The 25,985-nt window shown below is 41.1% G+C and overlaps 1 protein-coding gene across 2 annotated transcripts in view; it reads left to right on the top strand.

The window, feature by feature from the left end:
• xirp2b (xin actin binding repeat containing 2b) overlaps window positions 1-24,879 on the top strand; it is a 76,276-nt gene extending 51,397 nt beyond the window's left edge. The window contains exons 2-8 of one of the 2 annotated variants that reach the window (XM_034187075.1): window positions 5,048-5,209; window positions 5,798-5,926; window positions 9,649-9,738; window positions 10,308-10,365; window positions 10,483-10,571; window positions 10,853-20,126; window positions 24,764-24,879. In XM_034187075.1, the coding sequence (XP_034042966.1) occupies window positions 5,159-5,209; window positions 5,798-5,926; window positions 9,649-9,738; window positions 10,308-10,365; window positions 10,483-10,571; window positions 10,853-20,126; window positions 24,764-24,855 (9,783 nt within the window). In that variant the 5' untranslated portion in view covers window positions 5,048-5,158 and the 3' untranslated portion in view covers window positions 24,856-24,879. The remainder of the gene's footprint in view (window positions 1-5,047; window positions 5,210-5,797; window positions 5,927-9,648; window positions 9,739-10,307; window positions 10,366-10,482; window positions 10,572-10,852; window positions 20,127-24,763) is intronic. The other variant, XM_034187076.1, reaches the window with a different exon arrangement.
• The last annotated feature ends 1,106 nt before the right edge of the window (window positions 24,880-25,985 follow it).

Below are 25,985 nucleotides of genomic sequence, written 5' to 3'. Positions count from 1 at the left end.
CAAAGTGCCCGCCTGACAATTTGGTGAAGGAGTTCATCGTGGAAAATTTTTGGTTTCTTCAAAAAACAAGCAATGCGTGGGCGCCGCCCCATGACTGAGGCGAGGTGAACAGCTGGGAACCTTGTGCTGAACTGTTGAGATAGTAGCCTTACTCAGAATGAAAAAGATGAAGAACCACGCCCTACTTTTTCTGGGTCAGGCTCAAAACTTCTCAATCGCTCTATGGTATTCTGGTATTGAGTCGGCATTCTTTTACAGACTCAAACATGAGAGGCATAAACCTGTCTGGGAGCCAGCTGAATATAAGACCTCATATTAAATTTGCTCTTGTAGATTAATTCTCATTTGAAAATTAGCCTGGCTATCCCAGGCTATGCATAAATCCATCTAAGATGACAAGGCAAACAAAGAGCAGGCACCCATTTACTTAAACAGGACTGGTTAAAAGAAAGCCATGAACTGCTGTACATAAAATCTGGATGTGATAATGAGCTTATCAAAGAGACCAAAAACATCTGGGAATCAGCATTACTATGAAAATGGAGGAGGATTTGGGATCATTTCTATAAAACATAAATTTAGGAATACTAATACTGCCATTTAGGAATTGTTGTTGTCCATTCGGCTGTTCCCGTTTTGTTTGGGGTCGCCACAGCGGATTCAGCCAGATCTGCATTGATATTTGGCACTAAAATCATAATAAAGCAGCAATCATTTTAGATTGCTGGAGGTTGGTTTAATACACAATAAAGCTTGGACATCCTGCGAGTAATTGGTTGCCCAGGGACATTTTTGTAAATTATTTAAGTAAAGTCTCGGCAGAGCAGTTTGAGTCCATAATTTTCCACAGAGCACCTTCTGAATTTTGCATGAGAGCATTCCAATATTTCTGGAATACATCTGTGAAAGTTCAGTGTTATCAGAGTAATACAGTTACTGAAGTTTTTACTGGTCTTCAAGATGCATTAAGTTTAAAAATGAAGAAGTCATTTGGATGACTGGCAGAATGTCTTGAAGAACAACAAAAAGTCTGTGGGCCTCATGTACAAAGACTTCATGAATTTCTTGCTGAAACATGACATACGCTAAAACCCAGAAACTGGTGTAAGCACAAAAATTTCCAGATGTATCAAAGTGTGTGTACGCATGGATCCAAGCACATTTCATTTGTACATCCTACTGAACGTGGAATTGCGCACACAGGCAGACACACCAAGATCCTCCCGTTCCATACCACATTTAAATATGCAAATGCATGTAAATAGGCCCTGGGAGCGGGGAATCCCCCTCCGTCAGGTCGGTCAACATGAACACAGAAAATAAATTATACTTTGTGTGAGCTACAGATGACTGGACATGACATGGAGACACACAGGGATAGTTTATTTGGTACCCTGTCAAACAGAATAAACATGAAACTGGAAAAATGTTAGTGGGAGCACGTGTGTGTGAGGCCGTAAACGCTGTGAACTCAGAGCAGTGCACACATATTGAAGTTAAAAAAAACTGAGGTGTGCCATGGCTGACAGTGTGTGATGTTCACTATATTAGACACATGTTTATTGACAAATACTGAACACAGGGAGACAACCAGGAGCCTGTTAAGAATCTGCAGCTGTAGTTTCACCATCAAGAAAAAAATACATTAATAATAATAATAACAAAAAACATACTTGAATGCGCACATGCCCAAATGTGCCCGCGCTGGTTTTCAATCAGAACAATTACACAATAAACTATTTACCCACTCAGCCATCCATCGTGCACTGTGCCAGCTTCTAGCCTGTTCCCAACCCAACCCAATACATTTACGCATCATATATTATTTGAACATTGATGGAATGAAAATGTTTCCTATTAACAAAAAGAAATTCATGATATAAGGGCGCCTTTATAGCAGTATTTGTGCAGTCAATAGCTCTGATTACATTACGGAAACCGGCTCTCACTGCAAATTGTGCTTTAATGTTGGAATGTGATGTACCTGGATGGCATTCGGATGATTGCGTCCTACACAGCTGGCATGGCTGGGCTCAAGGTTGGCAGGCACACTCCTGACCAATCGGCCACCTCACACTGGAATGCCCCTGTTGCCAGGAAGCCCAGTGTGGTCAGTACTTGTGTGGGCACAGACAACCCCTGGCTCCTTGCTGTATTGCACTCTGGGCCAGCCGCAATTCTGCCCGAAACTCCAGTAACAGTGGCCTTGGCAATCGAAATCGGCTTATGAGCCATTTATCGTCATTTGCAAGTAAATCCTCACATTCCCTGAATACACACTCACCTCGGATTGCACCATTTGCAAGGTCTTCTAACCACACTAACGCAGCCATTGTTAAAGCTCGTATTTTCTTCATCACTTTGTGCATGCTTTTATATCCACCCATATAACTGCAAACATGTGGGTGTGTTAAATGTTCATCAGTCTGTCGCTGATGTGCATATCACTCTGATGACTTTTTTTTCAGACTATTAACGGTTTCCCAGCTTCACCTGTACGTGTCAGCTACAATACTACAAAAAAAATCATGGCTGACATACCCACGTTTCTACAACAGAACAATAGCTGTAGAAACGTGGGTATGTCAGCCATGATTTTTTTCATGGTGTGCCACACATTTCCAAGATTATTTCACTTTTGATACATCTGAACGTTAGCATGGAGACAGACATACACCACAGTTTTGTGCATATGCATCCTTTGTACATGAGGCCCCAGTTGCTGTCAACATGTACACATTGCTGTCTTGATAAAGTCTGTCATCCAGGGAGGTGATATCCAGAAATGTAGACAGTGGCTACGGGACTTCTTATAGGTCTTCAAGATACAGTGCCCTCCAAAAGTATTGGAACACTTGGTATTTCACACATTTTAATTTGTTTATGCCATTTAAAATAAAAAAAAATAAAATTTCTAAAATTATCTTCTTTAAACTCAAACTCAAAACAAATCTCTACAAATCTCTTGAAATAAATTAATTAAAAATATAAAAGCTAAGATGATGGGTTGCATAAGTAATTGAATACTTTGGTATAATACAGGGGTGGCCAAGTTCGGTCCTCGAGAGCCACCTTCCTGACACTCTTAGTTGTCTCCCTGCTCCAACACACCTGAATCCAATGAAAGGCTCATTAAAAGTCTGCTAACGAGTCTTTCATTGGGTTCAGGTGTGTTGGAGCAGGGAGACAACTAAGAGTGTCAGGAAGGTGGCTCTCGAGGACCGAACTTGGCCACCCCTGGTATAATACCTGTAAGTAATCAGTTTTATAGCCAGTTTTCTTCAGACAGGTCAGCGGATGGATACATGAACATTTCCAAGTAATTGAATATGTCTTGGACTTTATTTATACCAGTTATGAAGAAATACAAATAGTATGGCACTCAGTGGTAAATCTGTATGGAGCAGACAGTTCTTGAAAACTGAATAACTGTGCAACAAGGAGAAGAGTGAGGAAAGCCACCAAGACACCCAGACAGCCCAGAAGAAGTTACAGGTTTCTTTGGCTGTGATTGGAGAAATTGTGCAAAGTGCAAGTTTTGCATTTTGCATCACCAGTTATACAGCTTCATGATGAAGTGGTATAGAGGAGGATTTTCTTAAAAAGAAGATCTGAAAGTTCAGATACAATTTGCCAGAAGGTACATATGAGATGCAAGCCTAGATTTAATGTTTTGGTGAAAGAAAATAATTAGTTGCTGTTTAATTAATGTGTAAAATGACATCTGTATGGCACATACTTATTGCAATTGCTTCAACATCTAAAAGCACTTGAACAGTACTGACGGCTGCACCATGTCCTAAATTTCACCGTCGTGGGAATATTAAAGGATTATCTTATGTCACCTTATGCAGTTTATATACAAGTTATAATACCCGATTGCTCCAGGGTGCATTAAGTGGCATGGCTTTGGTCACATTTAGGTCAGTGTAAGTGGCCTAAACCTAATTTCTGGCACTTGCATACATCGTCCAAAGTTTGATCTTGGAGAAAATGACTGATGAGAATTGTCAGAATGAAACTGGTGTGTTTTTCTGTGTGCTTATTGATATGTCTCAGTTCTCTGCACATGCACCCAACATACAACAACACCCACATGACACTGTCATTCAGTCTCAGCACCTACTTTAGACTGTGGAATGCTGAAGCGATAAGATAAGACTTTATTGATCTCACAGTGGAGAAATTCACGTTACATCAGCTCTTAAAAAAACACACAAGGTGGGTGCGAGTAGAGGAAAATGTGCATCAAACAGTGTGTGCAAGGATAAGCAATAATAATACTTGTAGCAATACAATAAAATAAGAAAATGAGGTAGAAATAGAATATATAAACATGATTTATTATAGTAAATATTGTTTATATTGAGTGGAAACATTAATTTAAGAAAACATGCTGTGATTAAACAACACAGAAATGAGAAGTTGGGCAATTAAAGCAACTCTTCTCCCACATCTGGCCGAGTTCAGCGCTGTTTCACGCCATGACTCATTGATTTCCCAAAGCCGCTCTCCCCTAGCTGCATTCAACACTGAGTTCTGTCAAGGGGGCAAACTACTCAGCACCCTGCCTCAAAATTCAGTCAAACTACCAACAACCTTGGTGCAAAGCAAGCAACACTGAACTTGGGTCAACCCAAAGGAAGAGCGGTGCAACTTGGTGTAACTCCAGGCAAACTGATTCAACTTGGGATAGCTTGAGGTAACTCTTTCCATGCTTTGCATGAAAACCTAATGCTGAGTTTGCACCAAACCCACAGAACTGAGGGAGTCAAGTCCAACTGATCTCTGGATTTTTTTTTAAACATGTTCAGAATTGTTTTAACCAACCTTTCCCGATGCCACATTGAGTACCACACCAAGCACCCCCTCTCCACAGCCATTCACGAGCTGTGCCTTGTCGGCACTCAGCTGTACTTTTCACCACACTGAGTGTGGTGCTGAAGCTTCTTAATGATCACGTCACTTGCTGTAAACACATCCAGCTCCAGTATTTTTCTTCTGTTTCTAATGCTGACAGTGTCCTGTTATGTTTGCTCTGCTGCAGCTGCTGGCAGTGCAGGTTTAACCAGGGCAGGACTTCCTGAAAGATTTAAACCAGAGGAACTGGATTCACTCTGAGGGCTCAGAGGTCATCCCACGGACCAATTGTGAGGCCATGTACCAGGCAGCTGTCTCCAAGAGAGCAGATATCACCATCCCCAGCGGGGTACCACATTGCCGTAGCTTTTGCATGGGCAGTGTGTGTGATGTATATATCATGTAGCAACTGCCAGGCATGTCTGCATCAAAAAATAAAAATAAAAAGTTGTCTAAATAGCAGCCAGTTTTGTGCACGGCCATGTTCTGGATTGTTTGTATTAGCATGTTTGGATTTGGGTAGAGCGTATGTTGCACATTCGCTGCACTGCACTCAGTGGGTTTTGTTACAATTTTTCTTGGCTTCCTCATGAAGGATCTGTATATATGATGATACCTTTCACATTTGGGTTTATGTGTTTTGCATACAAACACATGTTTAGGGAATAAAGGCCTGATGCAGAATTTGAAAGAACACTGCCTCAAGTGGAAAATGTTGTATACTGCGCATGAACTCTTGGAATTCAGATTTTCTTATCTGAATTTGATGCTATGACTATCTGTGAAACAGGGTGATGAAAGTGAGTCTGAATATCATTAGCTGCTCTGTGTTTGACGGCTATGCATGAATATCACACAAAATGGCCCTATTAGGCTTCAGCTTGATTTTAGGTCGTGTAGAAGATGAGGCAGCTAATGATATTTCCTGCTTTATTAGGTCATGGAGGAGTCGGAAGTCTGTTCCCTGCCTGGGGGACTTGCCAGTGTGAGGAAACAATTTGAGATCCACGATGCTGCACCATCACACAATGCAACTCAGTTCCATTTTCACCACAAAACGATGCAGGTACACACATTAGGGAATTATAGTGTATGTGGAGTAGATGTATTCATCAGACTGATACTATGAGTATGAACCAGGAGGAGATGCTTGCACCAAGAAGCATGAGTCACTTGAGGTCACTTAACCTTTCATCAACATGCAAGTAGAGCTGAAACAACTAATCGAGTTAATCGATTAAAATTGATTATTAAAATAGTTGTCAACTAATTTAGTCATCGATTAGTTGCTAAATAACTTTGTTTTACCGCAAATGTTTAGTTTCTTCCATATAATCAACCGAGCTTTGCTTTGAATCTTGAACCAATGAAGGAAGGAGTGCTTCGAGCTGCTGCTTCGTTGGTTTCATTTGTTTTATTTCGCTTTATCTTAATTTTTACCCACTAAAACCCTAAAGAGCATATGTTGACCTGTTATGGTCTTCTGAAACAGTTGATAGACGTATTTTATGCTAACGCCGATGCTAATGCGTTAGCATGTCTATGGCATTTTCAGTGTTAAAGTTAGCATTAAGCTGCTGGCATTTCAGCATGTTTGTGCATTTGTTTTCTGATTAATAATTAATGGCTCAGCGTTTGTTGTCGTAAAAGAGTCAAATGTATTACAAATTATAATATTTTTAATTTATTTTTATTTATATATTAATAATAATAGCAACAATAATAATAGTAATAATAACTAATAATGCTACAATACAATTTTAGAGAAAGAGATATCAATCAATCAATTCAATCAATTTTTTTATATAGCGCCAAATCACAACAAACAGATATGAGTCACATGTGTCATTGTGAAATGACCACATAGTTTACAAGTTATACAGAGAATGTTGCACATATAATGAGTCAGGCTACAGTTTTTGATTTAGGTTTTGTGGTTAACTGGTTATGCTAATTGCTCATTTGCAGCAACAAAAATACCTCTTTTTTCACCATATATTTTATAACATTTATATGTTTCAATGTTGTTTTATGGCAACTCAGCACTTTGATAAAGCAATGCCATTTGAAATAATTATTTTTGTTCTTTATTATAAACTGTTTTATTCTTTATTATTTTATATTTCAACAGCCAAGGGACATTTGACGATTTGTTAATTTTCAAGTATTTTAAGTTTTCAAATAATGTTCTGTTGTTAAATAAATTGATGGAAGGAGAGAAAATTTCTTTCCCTTGCATGTTTTTAAAAAATTCCCTGCTAATCCGATTAATCAGTTAATCATGTCGAAACCCCATCAGATTCATCAATGATCCAAATAGTTGTTTGTTGCAGCCATACATGCAAAGTTAAGTTATGTTGTAAAATAACTGGGGTATCAGCAGGATATTACCCAATGAACACATATTAACAGAAAATGATATTTGTTTGAAAATGAGATAGGCAGACCAGGGAAAGACCAGAAGATTCTTCGTTGGAACACAAGTTTTACTGCTCAGTTCACCTACAACATTTATTTTTAGGTGTACGTTTCTTCAGTCACATTTCATATTTGCGGAAAATAGATTTGAAATACTTGTCCAACTTAGTAAAAAAATAGCCTAATATTGAAGTTAAAGAGTTTGCATACAATTACACTTATCTTTCCATACGATACGTATTGTTATACATGGGTGCCGAATTGAAAAACTGAAATTCTACAAATATTGCAGTGTCATTTTAGGATAGATTGTGATTTTGTTTGCTTGTTTGTTTAGTAGACTGTGTGGAAATGGTAAATGGACTCCATTTTTATAGCACATTCCCATCTGAAATGCATGCTCAACGTGCTTTAGAACTATGCCTACATTTACCCATTCCAGAGGTGAGACGAAGTCACTGTCAAGTCATTCTCAAGTCATGAATCGGCCAGTCTCAAGTCAGCTTGCAAACAACTGGTGGTCATTATGACTTGAGACTTGACTTGAGACTTGCCGATTCATGATTTGAGAATGACTTGCTGGTGACTTTGTCCCACCTCTGACCCATTCATACATGCACTCAACCACCAAAGTCAGCATACTGCCGTGCAAGATGCTCCACTGCCCACCAGGAGCAACTTAGGGATGAAGGACCTTGCCCAAGGGCCCTGATTGATTTGAACTAGAATCCTCTGGTCTCATGCCCACCACTTTAACCTCTGAGTTTTTACTTCAGGAGCATTGATGTCTTCTGGATGCAGTTTGAATGTTCTCTCCTTGTTTGCGGGGGTTCCCCCCGGGTGCTCCAGCTTCCTCCCACTTCAAAAGATGTGCAAGTTAAGTGAATGGGTGACGCTAAATTGACCATAGGTGTGAATGAGAGTGTGAATGTGTGTCAAAATGTGTTGGGTCTCTGATTGGCACCCTGTCCAGAATGTACCCTGCCTCTTGCCAAATGATTTCCAGGATAGGCTTCAGCCACACCGTCCTTGACCCTTAACTAGAATTCATGGGTTTAGAGGATGGATGGATGGATGGATGGATGGATGGAGTGCATATTTGTTAATTCAATAAATAAAAGGGTTTTTTAAGTAGAGGGCTGCCTGCCAAAGTATCTTACACTTGACCGCATGCAAAAGTAAAACTAGTTTGCATTGAGGTTGAGTGATGTTACTTCAAACATGATGTCTGCCATGGCGCATCACATGGGCAAGTACATTTTGATATCTTGCAGTAACCTGTTCTATGTTTGGTTTCAAAGTTGAATCTCAAGTCGCGCCCCATCACTGAGCCACTCTGAGCCGAACAGCATATTACCTCACAATCAGCTGGAGCTCGCCCACATTCCCCGCCCTGGCCCAGTGCTAATTTGGGTCCTAAACAGCCAGTGCACCTCAGCTGTGTCACATACAAATTATAGTCAGTGCCTTAAGATCGCATGGTAGCAATGAGTAGGCCAGGCTAAGTCAGTTAGCTAGATAGCCTCGCCACTACTCATCAATCAGTTAACAATTAGGTGACAATTGCATGAAGTGTGTGTTTTTCAGGCAGTTAGAGTCTTCCAGCTGACAGATAAATAAATATATTAGTCCCTTATGCTTTTGTGGTGTCAGAATGTTAAAATCTGGTAGCTAGCTAAAAGTTATTAGCATTTTGGACATTTCCTTCCAGTAGTTGCTCTCTTCTTGGTTGTCAACCTGTGAACTTTTTGGAAAAGATTATAATTCCCTAAAGCATTGTGAATCAGACCACAGGGGATGTAATGCTGCCATAAGAAACAAAGGAACAGACAGACACAGGCAGGCACAGACACGTTACACCATATTGCTTGTGCGAGGAGTGTGAGCAAATTAAGGGACCCCTGCAGTCATCTATACCTTCCCTCTGAGAATTACTGAATATTAACGCTCAGCTTCTTTTTATATTCTTTCTGCATGAATAGCAGTTCACAGTGTGGGGGATTAAAGATGCCGACTTTACAAGGCATGTCTGACAGTTGTCCCGGGTTTCAGAGCACTTCTAATAACGTCTACGGCATATTCTGGATGCAGAAAATTAACAAAGCGAGTACCTCCTCGACAGTCATGAGTGAACAGCATGAAACCTACTGAAAATTCCACTCTGCTGTCATATTGCCTGCGTGTAGTCATTCCGAGCTGTGCGACCGAGCATCTGCTCTATAGGTAAATCACAATCATGTAGCCTCAGTTCTGTGGTTATGACACAAAGAGAGGATCGTGAAATGAGACAAAGTTGTCAACAGTATATTTGCCTTCATGTCTTCTTGAAAACTTATTTTGACATGCTGATCACCATCTTCATCTTCACAGGAAATGTCAAACTCGGAGGTGACGGTGTCGAGCGGAGGCAGGCAGGTCCATCCAGGCAGTCAGCAGTTACATTTCAACCAAGATGCCACGGTACACACTTTTGTTGCTGCAGAAAGTATGACAGAGATTCACTAATGAGTATGATGGTATTGTTCATGGAAAAATGCACCTAATCAGCTTTGTGATATTGATTTATTTAACCACCTGTTTGATTTGTAATTGCACTCATAGGAACAATGGACTATGCTTCCAAGAAAAATTTTCTAGTTCACTTTTTGTTGTTTTCCAATATCATCACTTACCAAGGCATCAAATAAAGCTGCTTTGTAAGGTCCCAGTTGGGAGGGTGCCCTGCGGCATCAGTATAGCAGTGCACAGAGAATGATGTACTTCTTTTTGTACAGTTATGGTAAGGGATAGCGTTCTAAGTCAGTTTAGATATAGCTTTAGTGGAATTCACAAAAGTGTTGGCAGGTATTTCTGCTGTGGGTGGACAGGCAATAAATCATGCATCGTTATATTGACTCCAAACTGTATATAATGAAGCCTAGGAGCTCTGATGTAACTTCACATTTTGACAGTGGAAATGAGATTGTGCTTGTCTGTCCTTCCCCCCCCAATAATGTCTTTTCATCATTTGTCATTTTAAATACACATAGGTAACATACGGTGAGAATAATCTGGCATCCAGTTATGACAACCATAAAAATGAACCAGGTAAGAGGCTACTTCAGTTTGTTAGTTTTTTCTTTGCGCACTCACACATGCTGACAGTGCCATGCTGCATAACAAATATCTGGCTGTCCTATATAACTACTTTTGTGCTGCTTCTAGAAGAGGACTTTCCCCGGTATACTACAAAAGAACTGAGGGATCACTTTGAAAGAACCATCGAAGAAGCTGCTCCACACAAACCGATGAAGGTAAATACTCAGAGGGTTTCTCATGTATGTGTACACTGGCATTATTATGGTACACAGGACTCGAAAATATTTGGTACCCTATTAATGGTAGCGTGAAATTTTGACTTTATTTATGTGCTAATTAGGTTTTATTTGTGACTATATTGGCCATAATGTGGGAAAATAGCTTATGGATGTGGTACCAACCTGAATTCACGCATAATGTATAAATAAGTGAAATGGAGCAATGCATTAAATACATAGATGTTTACATATATATGTTATTTTTGTTCCTCACAAAGACTGGACTTGACATCAACCGATCAAAGTGGTTCTCAAATGTGACACAAAAAGCTATGATTAGTGAAGTGTTTGAACCATCAGCCAAGGAACAAAAAGAAGACACAATAACTGCAATGACAGATTATGAGGACTTTCCTCCCCCACCATTTGAGGATTCTGACTATCTTCCTCCCCCACCTCCAGATTTACTACAAATGTCAACAGATAATGAACATATTCCAGCTTGTTATTCACCTGAGCCTTCAGAACCAGCAAACATCTCCAAACTCCCCATCGATAAAGAGGCTTACGTCAAGCAGAGGCATATGAATGAGCTGAAACGACTTTACAAGCATATTCATCCTGACGTTCGAAAAAATATTGAGAAGGAGAGCTACGATCACTACGATGCAACTGACAGTAGTCAGTTAGAGAGCCAAGAGTATATATATGATGATGATATCATTGGGCCCAATGACATTATTATGAGCCCAGACCAAGAGTATGATGAATGGGATGAGGTTATCCAAGGGGAGGTGCAGGCCCGGCGTTGGATGTTTGAAAATACACCACTTGATGCTATTAAAGATGAAACTCCTGATGAAGAAGGTGCTAATAAGAAAATAACTCAGCAGGAAATAATACTTGGAAAAGATGTGCGGCACACAGCTTGGATGTTTGAGACTAAACCCATGGATGAACTGGGTTCACACAATGCCAGTTCAACAGAATATAAAAACAAATTCAATAAATTAGACACAGGAGATGTCCGTGCAGCAGCATGGTTGTTTGAAACCCAAACAATGGATAGTCTAAATAAAATGCACATGGAAGAAGATTTAACAAAAGAGATTGTATTCACTGAGGAGGATGGAAATGCTACCATTTACATGATTGATAATAAGTACATGGAAAGCTTGGGGGACACCGAGACTGTTGATGAAAGCCACCTTCTCAGTCTGAGGTCAGTGTTAGAGGAAATTAATGGAGATGTGAAAACTGTAACAACTACCTTTGACACTCAGTTTAAATGTGTCCTCATGGGTCAGTCAATTCAAATGCTGGAGATCAAGTCTGTCCGTAAAATTGAAGCAGAACTTGAGAACTCCATTGCTTCGCGTTGGCTTTTTGATACTCAACCTCTGGATATGACTAACAGAGACCCTACCTCTTTGAAACTTGTGTGTAGTATTTCCATGGAGGACAGCAATAAGGGAGATTGGGGCAGGTGGTTGTTTGAGATAAAGACTTTAAATTCTGTCTCTCAGTGGGAAAGCTCCAAACTGGACAAGAAAGAAATCATCAGAGCTGATGTACGTAAGCATTGTTTAGTGTTTGAGACTCAGCCAATGGATTCTCTTAAAGATGATTCCAATGCCCGACCTCAGTCAACTGAAGAAATCATTGGGGGCAATGTTAAATCTGCAAGAAACTTTTTTGAAAACAGTCCACAATTAGCAAGGAAGATTGGACCTGATGTTGGAAAACTAAAAAAAGCAGAGGAAAATGAAAGAATTAAAGGAGATGTGAGACATCAGAAGTGGCGCTTTGAGAGTCAACCTCTGGAACATATAAGGGAAGAAAAGAAAGAGGTTATACGCACTGTAAATGTTGAGGATGATCTCACTCAGGAGGATGGAACAAGCTGCAGGGCAGATGTTCGGAGGAACTGTTGGGTTTTTGAGACACAGCCAATGGATTCCTTAAAAGATAACTCAAACGCTCGACCTTCAACAAAAGAGGAGATCATTGCAGGCAACGTCAGATCAACAAGGCATTATTTTGAATCAGTTCCAGTTGAGGAGTTAAAAGAACTTGCTGAGGTGGGCAAACTGAAGAAAACAGTAGCACTGGATGAAGAGAAGGGTGATGTCAGACACCAGAAATGGCGATTTGAAAGCCAACCCTTGGAGGAGATTAGAGAGGAAAAGAAAGAAGTCATTAGGACAATAGACCAGGAAGAAATTGAAAAAGTTGACGTGTCAAACTACAAGCAAATCTTTGAGGCCTCAGAATTAAACAGGAGGGATGAATCTCAGAAGATTGTGATTGAAGGTGTAACATCTGGCTCTGTGATGTCAAATAAAAATATGTTTGAATCTACTCCATTGTATGCCATGCAAGACAGCTTGGGACATTTCCACGAGGTGAAAACAGTGCGCCGTGAAGAGGTTGTAAAAGGTGATGTAACAACATGCAAGTGGATGTTTGAAACACGGCCAGTTGACCAGTTTGATGAAAGCATTGACAAATACCAAATTATCAAAGGCATATCCAAACAAGAAATAGAATCTGGTGATGTTAAAACTGCCAAATGGTTGTTCGAAACACAGCCTCTTGATGCTATTAAGTACTTCAGCAATATCGAAGATGATGAAATTGTGGAGAAAAGTAAAAATCTCGATGTCGTGAAAGGTGATGTGAAAACCTGCAAATGGCTATTTGAGACGCAGCCGATGGACGTTCTTTATGAACGAGTAGAGGTGCAGGATAAACATGATATGGAAGAAATTACTAAGGGTGATGTCAAAACATGTACATGGCTTTTTGAGACACAGTCACTTGATACTATCCAAGAAGAGACTGTTCTGAAAACACGCACTGTTAATCAAGAGGATGTTAGGGGAAAAGATGTAAGAACAGCTTGTTTTCTTTTCGAGACAGAAAAACTCGGGAACCTCACTGGAGAAGAGACTGGTTCTTTTAAGCGTGTTACCGAAATAGATATCACATCTGGAGACGTATCAAGGATGAAGTATATTTTTGAAAACCAAACATCTGATATCATGACTTCTACATCTGAGGAGATAATGCACACTCTTAAAAAAGTTCAGTCTGAGGACATACAGAAAGGAAATGTGGTGAACTGCAAATGGCTCTTTGAGAACCAAAACATAGATGCTATACATGATCGCCAAGAGCAGATAGTCATCAACCGTACAGTAAATGATGTTCAAGGAGGAGACGTAGAGAACAGACGTTTCATTTTTGAGACCTTTTCCTTAGATAAAATTCAGGTATCCCCTGAGACGGACCCAAAGGAAGTGCAGAAAATTATCCGGGAGGAGGACGAGAAGGGAGATGTTCAAAATTACACCATGATGTTTGAAACTCAACCCCTATATGCCATTCAGGACAAACATGGCCATTACCATGAGGTCACCACTGTCACAAGTGAGGAAGTAACACGTGGTGATGTAATCGGGACACGATGGTTGTTTGAAACTAAACCCCTGGACGCCATTAAGGACACCGATGAGGTTTATATAATCAAATCTGTCACACAAGAGGACGTGCAAAAAGGAGACGTCACTGCTGCCAAGTGGAAATTTGAGACACAACCTCTGGACAGGATTGCCGAAGAAAAGAAAGCTTTAATGAAAACTGTGGATGACATTCAAGGAGGTAATGTGAAACAGAATAAACATCGTTTCGAGTCCGACTTTTCGGTACAGGAATCTGTTCGAACGGTCAATGTGAGTGAGATACAAAAAGGTGATGTTAGAACTGCCAAATGGAGATTTGAAACACAGCCCATTGACAAAATCAGAAGCATGAGTTCTGAAAATCTGATTGAAAGAGTTAAAAAAGAGGAGGTTTCAAAGGGAGATGTTAAACATTCAGTTTGGCTCTTTGAAAAGAATCCTCTTGACCACATTAAAGAGGTGGATGAATCTGAAGACGCCATCATCACCCAAGAGGAGATTCCCAAAGCAGATGTAAAGTCAACAACATGGCTCTTTGAAACAACACCATTTGACAACTTCAATGAGACAAAAATGGAGAAGACTGAAATCCTGGGGAAGAGCATCAAGGGAACCCTTGAAGAACTTTATACTCAGAAAATGGTGACATCAAAGGGAATACTCATCGAAGCAGATGAAATCGGTGATGTTAGAATGGCAAAATATCAGTTAATGAATAAACAGGCCCCAGAGATTCAGCGAGAGGAAGTAATCAAGGGTGATCTGCAGACTATTATGATGAACCTGCTGAACAGAGAGGAGGCAATGGAAAGGCAGATAGTAATCGGTTCAGCAGAGAAGGGGAACATCAGTTCAACAGTGCACCAGCTATTCAATCAACACAGAGACAGCAGTGTTAAAAGAGAGGAAATATTACGAGGTGACATTCAGGAAGCTATTAGCAATCTTTTTAATGCTGGCGGGATGGTTACGCATGGAATACTCATCCAGGAGGATGAGAAAGGTGATGTGCAGATGACAATATACTCTCTTCTGAATAAGCAAGAAGATGTCACTGTTGAAAAAGAAGATATCATTAAAGGGGATATAAAGAGCGCTCTTCAACAGCTGTCTTCCCATGACAAGCCAGACCAGACAGCAAAGATAAGGGTTGATGATGCTGAAAAAGGACACGTCAACTTTTACTCCACATGTATTGAATCTGGTGCTCTTGAGTACCTTAAACAGCTCCATTCAGAGCACGAAGAAGCCCCACCTAGTACAGCAGAAAAAGAGAAGGTCATCGGAGGTGACATCAAGGGCACAAAAATCATCCTTGGCCATAGTCAACCACACATTGAGCGCACGGTGGAGGATGTTATACCTGGTGATGTTCACAACACGGTTAAAGTGTTCATGTCAGAGCCAGTGGTATCACTAGAAAGAGTACAGAAGGAGGAAATAGTCAAAGGAGATTTAAGAGCTGCTTTGATTTCTTTGTCCGAGTCTGTGAATCAGACTGTTGTTGTGGAGAAAGAGGAGGTAGTGAAAGGCAATATACCAAAAGCTCTGAGGTGCTTGGAGAGAGCTCAGAAACAACACAAGGAGGTGGAAAAGCCAGATATCATACCAGGAAATATCAAAGGGGCTCTGCGATCCCTTACAAAATCACCTACAACCAGGCCAGAGGCTGTCATTGAGGATTTGGTTCCCGGAGATGTTAAGGCCACAATAAAATCTCTAGAGTTGGCAAAGCAAACAATGCGAGAAGTTGAAAAGGAAGAAATTGTTCCAGGGGATATTCACACGGCAATGCAGTGTCTACAAGACGCTTCCAGTGAACGGAGAAAGTGTCAACAGGAAATAGATGTTCAAGGAGATGTCAAAGGAACTATTCAACTCTTACTGGACCCTCCACCGTCACCACAAATGCAAAGGAGAGCAACTTTGGAGGGTGATGTCAAAATGTCAATCAAGTCATTATACGGGACACAAGAGCAAACCCAGCTGGAGAAAGAAGAAGTGATAAAAGGGGATGTTAAAGGCACAATCAAGTCATTGCTAGAGACAGCACAGCGTGAAAGCCCAACATCTGCAGCATGCAAAAGAGTCAGAGTGAAGCAGAGCCCCCCAGTTAAAAATTTAAAGGCAGATGCCAAGAGGAATGTACAAAAGATAAAAACAGCTAATTTAGTTGAAACCCCAAGAGAGAATACATGCATCTCCCGTGAAAGAACAAAGTCTGTGGAACAGTCGGCTCGTCAATCAAAAACAGTGGTGGAGCACAAAACTATTACTCAACACCACGGCATCAAAACATTAAAGACAGAATTCCGTAATCTAAAGGCTACGCCAAAGGGAATGATAAGATTAGATAAAACCAAAGTCAGAACTGATGTTTACTTCCCAAAGCCACAGGCGCTGGAGCCTGATCTGTCTCTTTCACTCCCACTCCCGCCAACTGGAGACACTGATCTTCCTCTCCCTCCTCCTCCTCCTCCTCCACCTGCTGATGCTGAAGCTGAACACATTCTTCCACCGCCACCACTACCGCTCACTTGTGAGCAGGACCTCCTCCCACCTCCCCCTTCTCAACAAGAGCTGGACAGCATGCCCCTGCAGGTAGCAAAAACGACGGTCATAAAAGCCAAAGTGCCAACATCACATCCAGTACCGAAACTGGAACCAAAAGTCCAAATCAGTGCCGCAAAACAGGTGGATGTACCATCAGAGACTGTGAGCACCAGCAAGACATCTGTGGTAGAAATCAGCCAAATACAGTCAACGCATACATCAAAACCATTCGAAATGCCCCTGCTGACTGAATCACCGCGATCATTAAAGAAAGTTTACATCTCTCCTGTCAGATTCACGCCTCCCCCCTCTCCTCCTCCTTTCATGAGAGGGAAAACGAGCAGATTTAACACTCCATTAATACAAGCGGAAGAAAAGTATCGAAAACTGAGGGAGGAAAACACACCGCCAACTACGCCAACTCCCACTTATATGCACGACTCACTTACATCAGCTCTTGAAATGCTTTCCACCAAAGATTCCGAGCAGTCAAACAAAAGCACATCAAATGTCAGTGTGGGGAGAGCCGAAAAGACAGTGTTGAACGATCTGTCAGACTCCCTGTCATGCCATTTATCCAAACGTGCTGTCATCTCAGATATCACCCAAAGTGATGGACTTGAGAAAATTCCCACAGATTCTATGATTTTATTGTCTGCTAAAGACCAAATTGTCTCTATTGAGAGCACCAAGTCTGCCTCTGTTCAAAAGACTCTGATGATCTCAACTGTTCAGAAAACAGAAATGCCAGCAAACTTTTTTACGGACAAAGCCCAGGGCTCAATCACGGATATAAAAACCGAAAACAGGACCAGTCATCAAAAGGACTCAAAAAATCAGAAACCAAAGGCATTCACCAAACCGGATGGTAGAAAGGAAGATAAAACATGCATCCTTCCTGAACAAATCCCTGTTCAAATAGTAAAACACGAAATTGTCACTCCTGCGGAGAATGTGGCTTCACATACATCAAAATCTGAAAAGAAGAAAGATAATACCTCATCTGAATTTCTTACTAACCTCTGCAGTCAGTCAACCAAAAAAGAAAATATTACTACAGACGAAAATGGAATGGCTTCCAAATCACTGCAGCTCGATAACAAAAAGAAAGGTGATGATTGTTTGTTCAAAAACAAAGAGATGGGTTCTGATGAGTCCACAGAAATGGAGAAAGTAACTCCCAGTGTAAAACCAAACCAAAAGGTAAAAAAGACCAGTAAGAAAGAAATGCAAGTTGAGACGCAAATTGTTGGTGAAACTGCAAAGAGCAGTGTTTCCAAAGAATTCAAGGTAGAAATGAAGAATATGAGTGAGGCAAAAGTAATCAGTGAGTGTGAAGAAGCGAAGGTGGAGGTAAATCAGGAGATTAAGACTGTATCTCCATCTCCTGTTGATGCTGCTGTGAGCATTACTGATAAGCAACCAGACACTCCAGTTCCACCAAAGAGGAAAAAGAAGTCCAAAAAGTCCAAAGGGGGAGCACAAGGTAAAGATTTTTCCATAGAATCAAAGACAGACATGACAGAAACAAAAGCTGCAATGTGTGAAAAAACCCATCAAACTCCAAAAACAAATGCAACTTCCCAAATTCACAAAAGTGTAAATGAAGACCATATTTGTGTTGAGAAAGAAATCACAGAAAGGAAAGAAAACCAGAACTTCCAGCAGCAAATGCCGCTTCAAAAGAAAGTGAAGGATGCTGAAAAGAAGATTGAGAAGCAACAAAACACAGGAGAAGCAACAAAAAAATGTGAGGATGCCCTAGTGATGGTGGCAGGTGGGTCAGGACACAACAAAATAATAAAGTCCAGCTCAGACAAAAGAGGAGACTCACAGACAGAGGTCAAGATCTTGATCTCTCACAACACAAAGGTGGAAAAAGTCTCAGGAAACCTGACTGATTCCCACCAATCTTCAAGCCAAGGTCCAGAAAGTATTTCCCAGGTGAGACCAAAGGGGTTACAAAGTAATGAGACAACAGAGAAGTATGAAGGTGAGCACACGTATGAAAACATCCCTTTGGGTGGGATGGTGACAAGAATATCCAAAATCAGCAGTAGTTGCACAAAAACTGAAAGCTACCAAATGCCAAAATCCTCAATGGAAAGTAAAAAAGAAGAAGTGAGCCAGTTGAAGTTTCCAGACTTTCGAACCCCCTCGCCATCACTGAGGATGCGCTCCCCTTCTCCAACATTTATCACTATCGAATCCATAAAAAGAACCGCCTCACCTCAGAGAGTGACACCATCACCAACCTCGCTGTACAGGCCGCTCACACCTCCCACGCCGCCCCCACGGAGGTGCGACACCCCGTCTTGCATCACAAGAATCACACCTTCTCCAACTTTTGACAGAGCCGAGAACTTGGCTCGGCTGAAGGACACAACGGCTAAGCTCTCACGTGTCGTTACCCCACCGCCACTTCTTTCTCCACAGCAAATCCCTGAAATGAAATCCGAAATCGTGGAATCACCTCCGTCGTTCCATCGGCAAATCAAAATCGAGCCACAGGCCGTGGGATTTTCGGGTGTTCCATCAGAGAAGTCCAAAAAAAGTCTTCCTGAGGTGGTTCAGCAGGCTAAACCGAAAGATCCCAATGATTTCCAAAGCAAGTCGCTCGCCGAGTCCCACTCCTCATTACATCAGACCAGCCCAAATCTTGATGGATCAGATATAACAGAACTGTCTATTTTATGTGCGTCTGTCAGAGAAAAAAAGCAGTTTTTTGAAGGGGCACAAAAGGCTGAAATAAATAAGGTTTATGTGAGAAAAGATCCAATTGACATCCCCAAACAACTGAGCTTCGATGCAGAGGAGTTGTGCTTTGAAAAAAATAAGAAGAAAGAAAAAGATCAGCCTCCCAGGGCAGACTTGTGTGGTCTTGTAAACAAATTTGAATTACCAGAAGAGAAAATATATATCAGAAAAGAGTTGATCCCACTTGCAGAGCTGCTGCAGAATGAGACTGAAAGCACAGACGATGACAAAGAGAATGCAGACATCCTGGAACAGGAAATGCCAACTTTTGACATCCAAGCTATTAAAAATGTTTTTGAAGTGGGTGAGCAAAGTTACGCTTTCAAAGAGGAGAAAAGGAATCAGGTGGAGTCTTTGTTGATCCAGAGTGAAACAGCAGCCGACACTTCAAAGCAGAAAAGCCCCAAAGAGACAAAGCAATGCTCACGGCAGAGCACTCCCATCCCTCCCCAAAAAGATGTGACAAAAAGTGTGCCGGCGGAGCCCTCAGCAAACTCCCAGACTAAATCAATCACACAACAGTTCTCCAATGTAGATGAATTTGGGAACAAGGTCACCGGAACGAGGACAGCTGTCAGTGGGCACATGGTGGCCCCCTTCTCCTATGCAGACGCCGTCAAAAGCAAAGCTGCGGCGGTGAAACGTACAGAGAAATACGACGAAGATTCCACAGAGAAACTGCTCAGGAACTTTCACAAAACATGGACAGAAAGTGAGATGGTTTTCAAGAGTTTTGGCTACAGTGTTTCTGAGGAGACAAAGACAGGCGTGTCGTCTGGTAAAGAATCAAACAGCATGAACTGACCCGCTCATGGCATGGACTGGGCATTACATTTTCTAGTGATGTGTTGCATAACAGTGCCTGCAAAAGTGGCTTCATGCTAAATGTTTGTGCTTTTTGCCTCTGTACCATCTCACCCCATAAAATAAACTGGTATATTGGCAATTTGTGGGGTGGCAGCGGTGGTGCAGAAGCGGTTAAGCGCACTTGATTTTAGTGTGGAAGGTTCCCAGTTCAATCCCTACCCCTGCCCATTCTCCAATATGGAGTTGCATCTGGTGTAGGATTTGTGCCAGATCAACACACAGGACCACTGCGGATCCGCTGTGTTGACCACAAGGGAGAAGCTGCAACTTACTTGCATATTGGCAATTTTTTTGTTATACTGTATACAATGCATTAACATATTAAAAATAAAAAACTTAATGGCTAAGCAGTTAGAACTGCTGCCTCACAGCAAGCAGGGTGTTGGATCTCTTCCCACCTGGGGGTTTTCTGTGTGGACTTTGCATGTTCTCCTCGTGTTTGCTTCCATGGCTTCCCTCCGGGTGCATCGGCTTCCTCCCACAACCAAAAGAACATGTGCGTTAGGTGAACTGGAAATTTTAAATTGACTGTGCGATAGACTGGCATCATGTCCAGGGTGTACCCTGTCTCACGCCCTATGACTGCTGGGATACTGTAGGCTCCAACCCCTCCTGTGACCCTTGTTTGGATACAGAAAATGGATGGAAAAAAAATGACCATTCATAAGCCACACAGCATCACATTATTTTAGAACATAGAATAAATTTTAAAATGCAGTGGCTTGCAAAAGTATTCAGCCCCTTGATATTTCACGCATTTTAATTTGTTTATGCCATTTCATTTATGCTCTAATAACTTGCTAATGAAACGCAATGTTTACGCCCCACATTCAGATGCAGTAAAGAGCTCTGACCCTTTTTTTTGTGAAGCAGATTCGAGAAAAATGTTATCAGTAGGAGCTTTACACATTTTGTGTTATGTTTGCAGCAATGAAACCCAGAACAGTAGGACTTTTTGTAGCTGTTTCTTCAGTATAAAAGTGTACTTTCTCAATTTTTCAGGCCCTTGTGGCCCCTGACTTTAGCAAAATAGTGACAGGGGAAACTTTTGGAGCAAGTATCTCTAAATGAATGGATTTCAATGAAATTCAAGTAATATAGAAACCACAGAAAGGAGCCCATTGGTGGTACTAGTTTATGTTTATTTTGGTGTTGTGCATGGAGTGACTTTATAGGTTTTTCTCATCACCAAATACACAACCACAACAGATGAAAACATTCTTCTTTTTACAGCTAATGAATTCCCCTCATAGCTCACCCACCACCCCACAGAGGAAGTCGACCAACTTTATTCATCATCAGAATAATTCAGAATCGTTTTCTGTGCATCTTCCCAAAGTTCAGAGGAACCACACAGTTCAGCAAAGGGTCCTTTTGCCAGCTTAATTGTCTATATATTCAGACTTCTGTGTTGAAACCTTCATTTCTGATCCCATCAGATCTCAGAAGGTGAGCAGAGCTGGTCCTGGTTAGTACTTGGGTGGGAGATCTCTTAGGAAGACCAGGGGCTGTGTGTGTTTCTCAAAAAAAAAAAAAAAAACAAGGGCAGTGTGTAAAAGCAATTATAAAATTTACTATTGCTGTCATCCCCCCATCTGTCCCAAAATATGATACCATCGAATGCCTGCCAGTCTCAACCTGTTCACCAAATTTTTTATGAAAACTAGTTAATATGCTTTATGGTCCATGCCGTTAGTGTACAAGTTCAAGACCACCGCTGCCCATTCTCCATGTGATGTAGATTTGCATCAGGAAAGACATCTGGGGTAAACGTTGTGCCAAATCAACATGCACATCCATACTGGATCTGCTGTGGTGACCCCAAGTGAAGAAGAGTAAGAAAAGTAAAAAAAAATAAATAAAATACAGAATGCTGTATGTGACAACAAAACATTATTTTATATTTCTTGGGTCTGCCATTTTATTTGTGTCTGCCTCAAATATTCATCTTTTCAATTCAGTGACACACCCAAAAGTGTAACCAATTTCAGCACAATAAAATGTTTTTTTTGTAATGCTGCTCACAACCCAACCAAAGAATAGTCATGGCAGAAAACAAAGTCCTTGGCAGACCTGATAAGAAAAGTAAAGTCGCTTTAAGTAATCACTGTTTTAGTAATCTTTTATTGGATATGGTGTGTGATAATAACGTGGTCACGGTAAGAATAGCTGAAAGGAGATTTTCAAGAGACTATTAACTGGACAGAATAAATCCAGCATGCATCTTTCTAACAGCAAAACATTTGCTGGCTGAAGGCTTTTACTGAACAGAGGACGGCCACTTATCTGCCGTGTGCATACCTCATTGAGAGAGGTGCACGGAAACCTGCATGTGTGTTTGTGTATGTGATCGTGTGTAAGAATTAAACAAAATTTAGATATACAGTATACAAAGTTGACTGCTGTATTTTCTTTACGCATGATTTAGCATGCTCTATAAATTTCAAAATACAAATAGGGGAAGCCGGGGCACAATGGATCAGAAATGTTGTTTTGTGGCAGCATAAACACATTATGCATAGGTTTAGGTTATTCTGTTGTGGATTTAATACAACAAGTTATAGTTTATAAGGCTGTGTTATTTATTTCTCCACAAGTGTAATTTACAAGTGTTTAAAATCGATTTTAAAATTTTTGATTCACTGTGCCCCGGACACTAATTCACAGGGCACAGTGAATCAACTTAGAATAGAATGAAAAACACATGATCATAAAGATTTCTTCAAAATTATGAAATATATACTGATGCATATACAAACTAATCCAGCAAACCAGCTTTGTAATGTGTGAGTGTCTTATATAGTGATATAAGTCCTTTAGAAACTATTATAGATGCAACTGTCATAATTTCTGTTCAAACATGAAAACAGTTGTTTATATACACAAATTATAGAAATAATTTATGGAAAAATAAATGTATAAGCTTCAACAAGTAATATTTGTCATCCACTTGATACTGGGGCTTAGTAAATCACTTTCTAGACTCATTCACTGTGATTTCAATTCAATTTCAACTTATTTTCATTTATATAGCACCAAATCACAACAGAGTTGCCTCAAAGCGCTTCACACAGGTAAGGTCTAACCTTAATAACCCCCACAGCAGCAGTGGTAAGGAAAAACTCCCTCTGAGAAGAAACCTCAAGCAGACCAGACTCAAAGGGGTGACCCTCTGCTTGGGCCATGCTACAAACATAAATTACATTTCACGGACAAATATACAAGAAATGCTGTTGGTGCACAGGACAGGAGGCCTGCCAACACAAATACAACAACGATCTCTGGATGGAGCTGCACCTTAAACAGAGAGAAAAATAGAATCAGGCATCAGAAAGACGAGAAATGCAGTATAATTTGTCAGCATTAAACAACAAGAAAAACAGAAGAAATACTAAGGTGATCGCCGGCCACTAGCCCTAAGCTTCACTAAAAGACAGAATTTAGGTAAAGTTGAGGCCGCGGCACGCTCCGTTTCCTAATAAAATGAATTAAAAGAGTAAAAAGTGTAAAACAAAACTATACCAGTATGCTAGCCATACGAAAGGGACAAGAAGTGTGTCTTAAGCCTGGACTTGAAAGTCTCCACAGAATCTGAGTGTTTATTGACGCAGGAGATCATTCCACAGAATAGGGGCACGATAAGGAGAAAGCTCTGTGACCCGCAGACTTCTTATTCACCTTAGGGACACAAAGTAGTCCTGCACCCTGAAAACGCAAAGCCTGGGCCGGTACATAAGATTTAATTAGGTCAGTTAGGTAGGGAGGTGCCAGTCTGTGAACAGTTTTATAGACTAGTAGTAGAACCTTAAAATCTGATCTCACTGGGACAGGAAGCCAGTGAAGGGATGCCAAAATGGGTGTAATGTGGTCAAACCTGCTTCGTGTCAAAAGTCTGGCTGCAGCATTTTGAACCAATTGGAGAGCCCTAATGCTGGACTGCGGTAAACCAGGAAATAGAACATTGCAGTAGTCCAATCTAGAAGAGATCAACACATGGATCAGGGTCTCAGCCCCGACTGTGCCCCGATTCACTGTGCCCCGGGTGCATGTGACACACATGTCATGTTATCAAATAGCTGATAGTCTAGAGAAGACATAACACAAGCTCATCAGTTGGACGGGGTAGTCTTCTAACCAATAATAATTTTTTGGGCCACCTTTCTTTCCTCTGTTGTGAGAAATAAATACAAAGACACTGACATCCATAAAATTGACTTTTGATAGGAAAAACTGACTTCATTTGCCACTTCGTTTTACCCTTAATGTATCCAAAAACAAAACACTAATTTATAAGGGAGATGTCTTTATGCATAAAAAATATGGTATAACTGCTGCAAATACACATGTAGTTTTGCAGAGATAGCTACTGATTCACTGTGCCCCTTGATTCACCGTGCCCCGGTTTCCCCTACCATCTACTGTTATAATTTATATTACGGCAGGTGTTAAAAAAATTGGATACTTGCATTGTTGTACAGCTCAAAGGGAATGCTACTTCTGTGGCATAATTAAAATGCTTGGACTTTGCATTTTATCTTTTTCTAACAGACTCGAGTTCCGAAATCGGAGCTGTGTGCAGTATGTCGGAGGAGGGTGTATCCGATGGATGCTCTGATAGTGGACAAAAAAAAGTACCATAAATCATGTTTCTTCTGTGAGCATTGTAAAAATAAGTTAAGGTAAGAAAATAGTTCCCTTAAAGTTCGATATTCCAAAATGAGCAGCTAGAAATTACTGAACATTGCACTATTTACTTTTTGCTTTTAAATTAGTATAATTATGGCTGTGGCTACAGATACGTGACTGTACAAGACTGAAAATGCTCTGGGTACCCATTACAATAACATAGACTATATATTAAAAATCAGTTATATCACTTGAATTGTGATTGAGAACTGGCTTTGACATTTTGGCCATGTGGCACCTGTCTGCACGATCTAGCACACAGGTGCCAGGGTGTTGAGGACCCCTGTAGCAAGAGATGTGTGTGTGGGCGCGTATGTAAACTCCCGGCCAACTAATATAGGTAAAGAGAGTGTGGGTAGGACTGGTGTGACTGTGGTGGAAGAATGAAGAATGAACTTTTCCTCTACCTCAGAGTTACAAGACAAGCAAAAGATAGGAAACTAGTACAGATTTGTGTGTTGTATTACACATATTTTTTGTGCACTGAGCGGTGGATTTCATAATTGGTGGCTTAGGGTCTGGATATTAAAAGTTATTACCAGCAGATTACCTCAGTAACCATGACGTGACATTGGTGATAATCTCACCAAGCTCTCAGTACTTGTTAATTTATGCTACAGGTGCTAGTATACTCATTCACTCATCTTCAACCCGCTTTTTCCGGGTTCGGGTCGCGGGGCAACAGCTCCAGCAGGGGACCTCAAACTTCCCTTTCCCATGCCACATTGACCACCTCTGACTGGGGGATCCCGAGGTGTTCCCAGGCCAGTGTGGAGATGTAATCTCTCCACCTAGTCCTGGGTCTTCCCCGGGTCTCCTCCCAGATGGACGTGCCTGGAACACCTCCTTTGGGAGGCGCCCAGGAGGCATCCTTACCAGATGCCCGAACCACCTCAGCTGGCTTCTTTCAACGTGAAGGAGCAGCGACTCTCCTCCAAGCCTCCCACGGATGACCGAACTTCTCACCCTATCTCTAAGGGAGACACCAGCCACCCTCCTGAGGAAGCCCATTTCAGCCGCTTGTACCCGCAATCTAGTTCTTTTGGTCATGACCCAACACTCATGACCATAGGTGAGCGTAGGA

This window comes from Thalassophryne amazonica, chromosome 14 (assembly GCF_902500255.1).
Source record: "Thalassophryne amazonica chromosome 14, fThaAma1.1, whole genome shotgun sequence".
NCBI classification, from domain to species: Eukaryota; Metazoa; Chordata; class Actinopteri; order Batrachoidiformes; family Batrachoididae; genus Thalassophryne; species Thalassophryne amazonica.
This window is presented reverse-complemented; position numbering and strand designations above follow the sequence as displayed.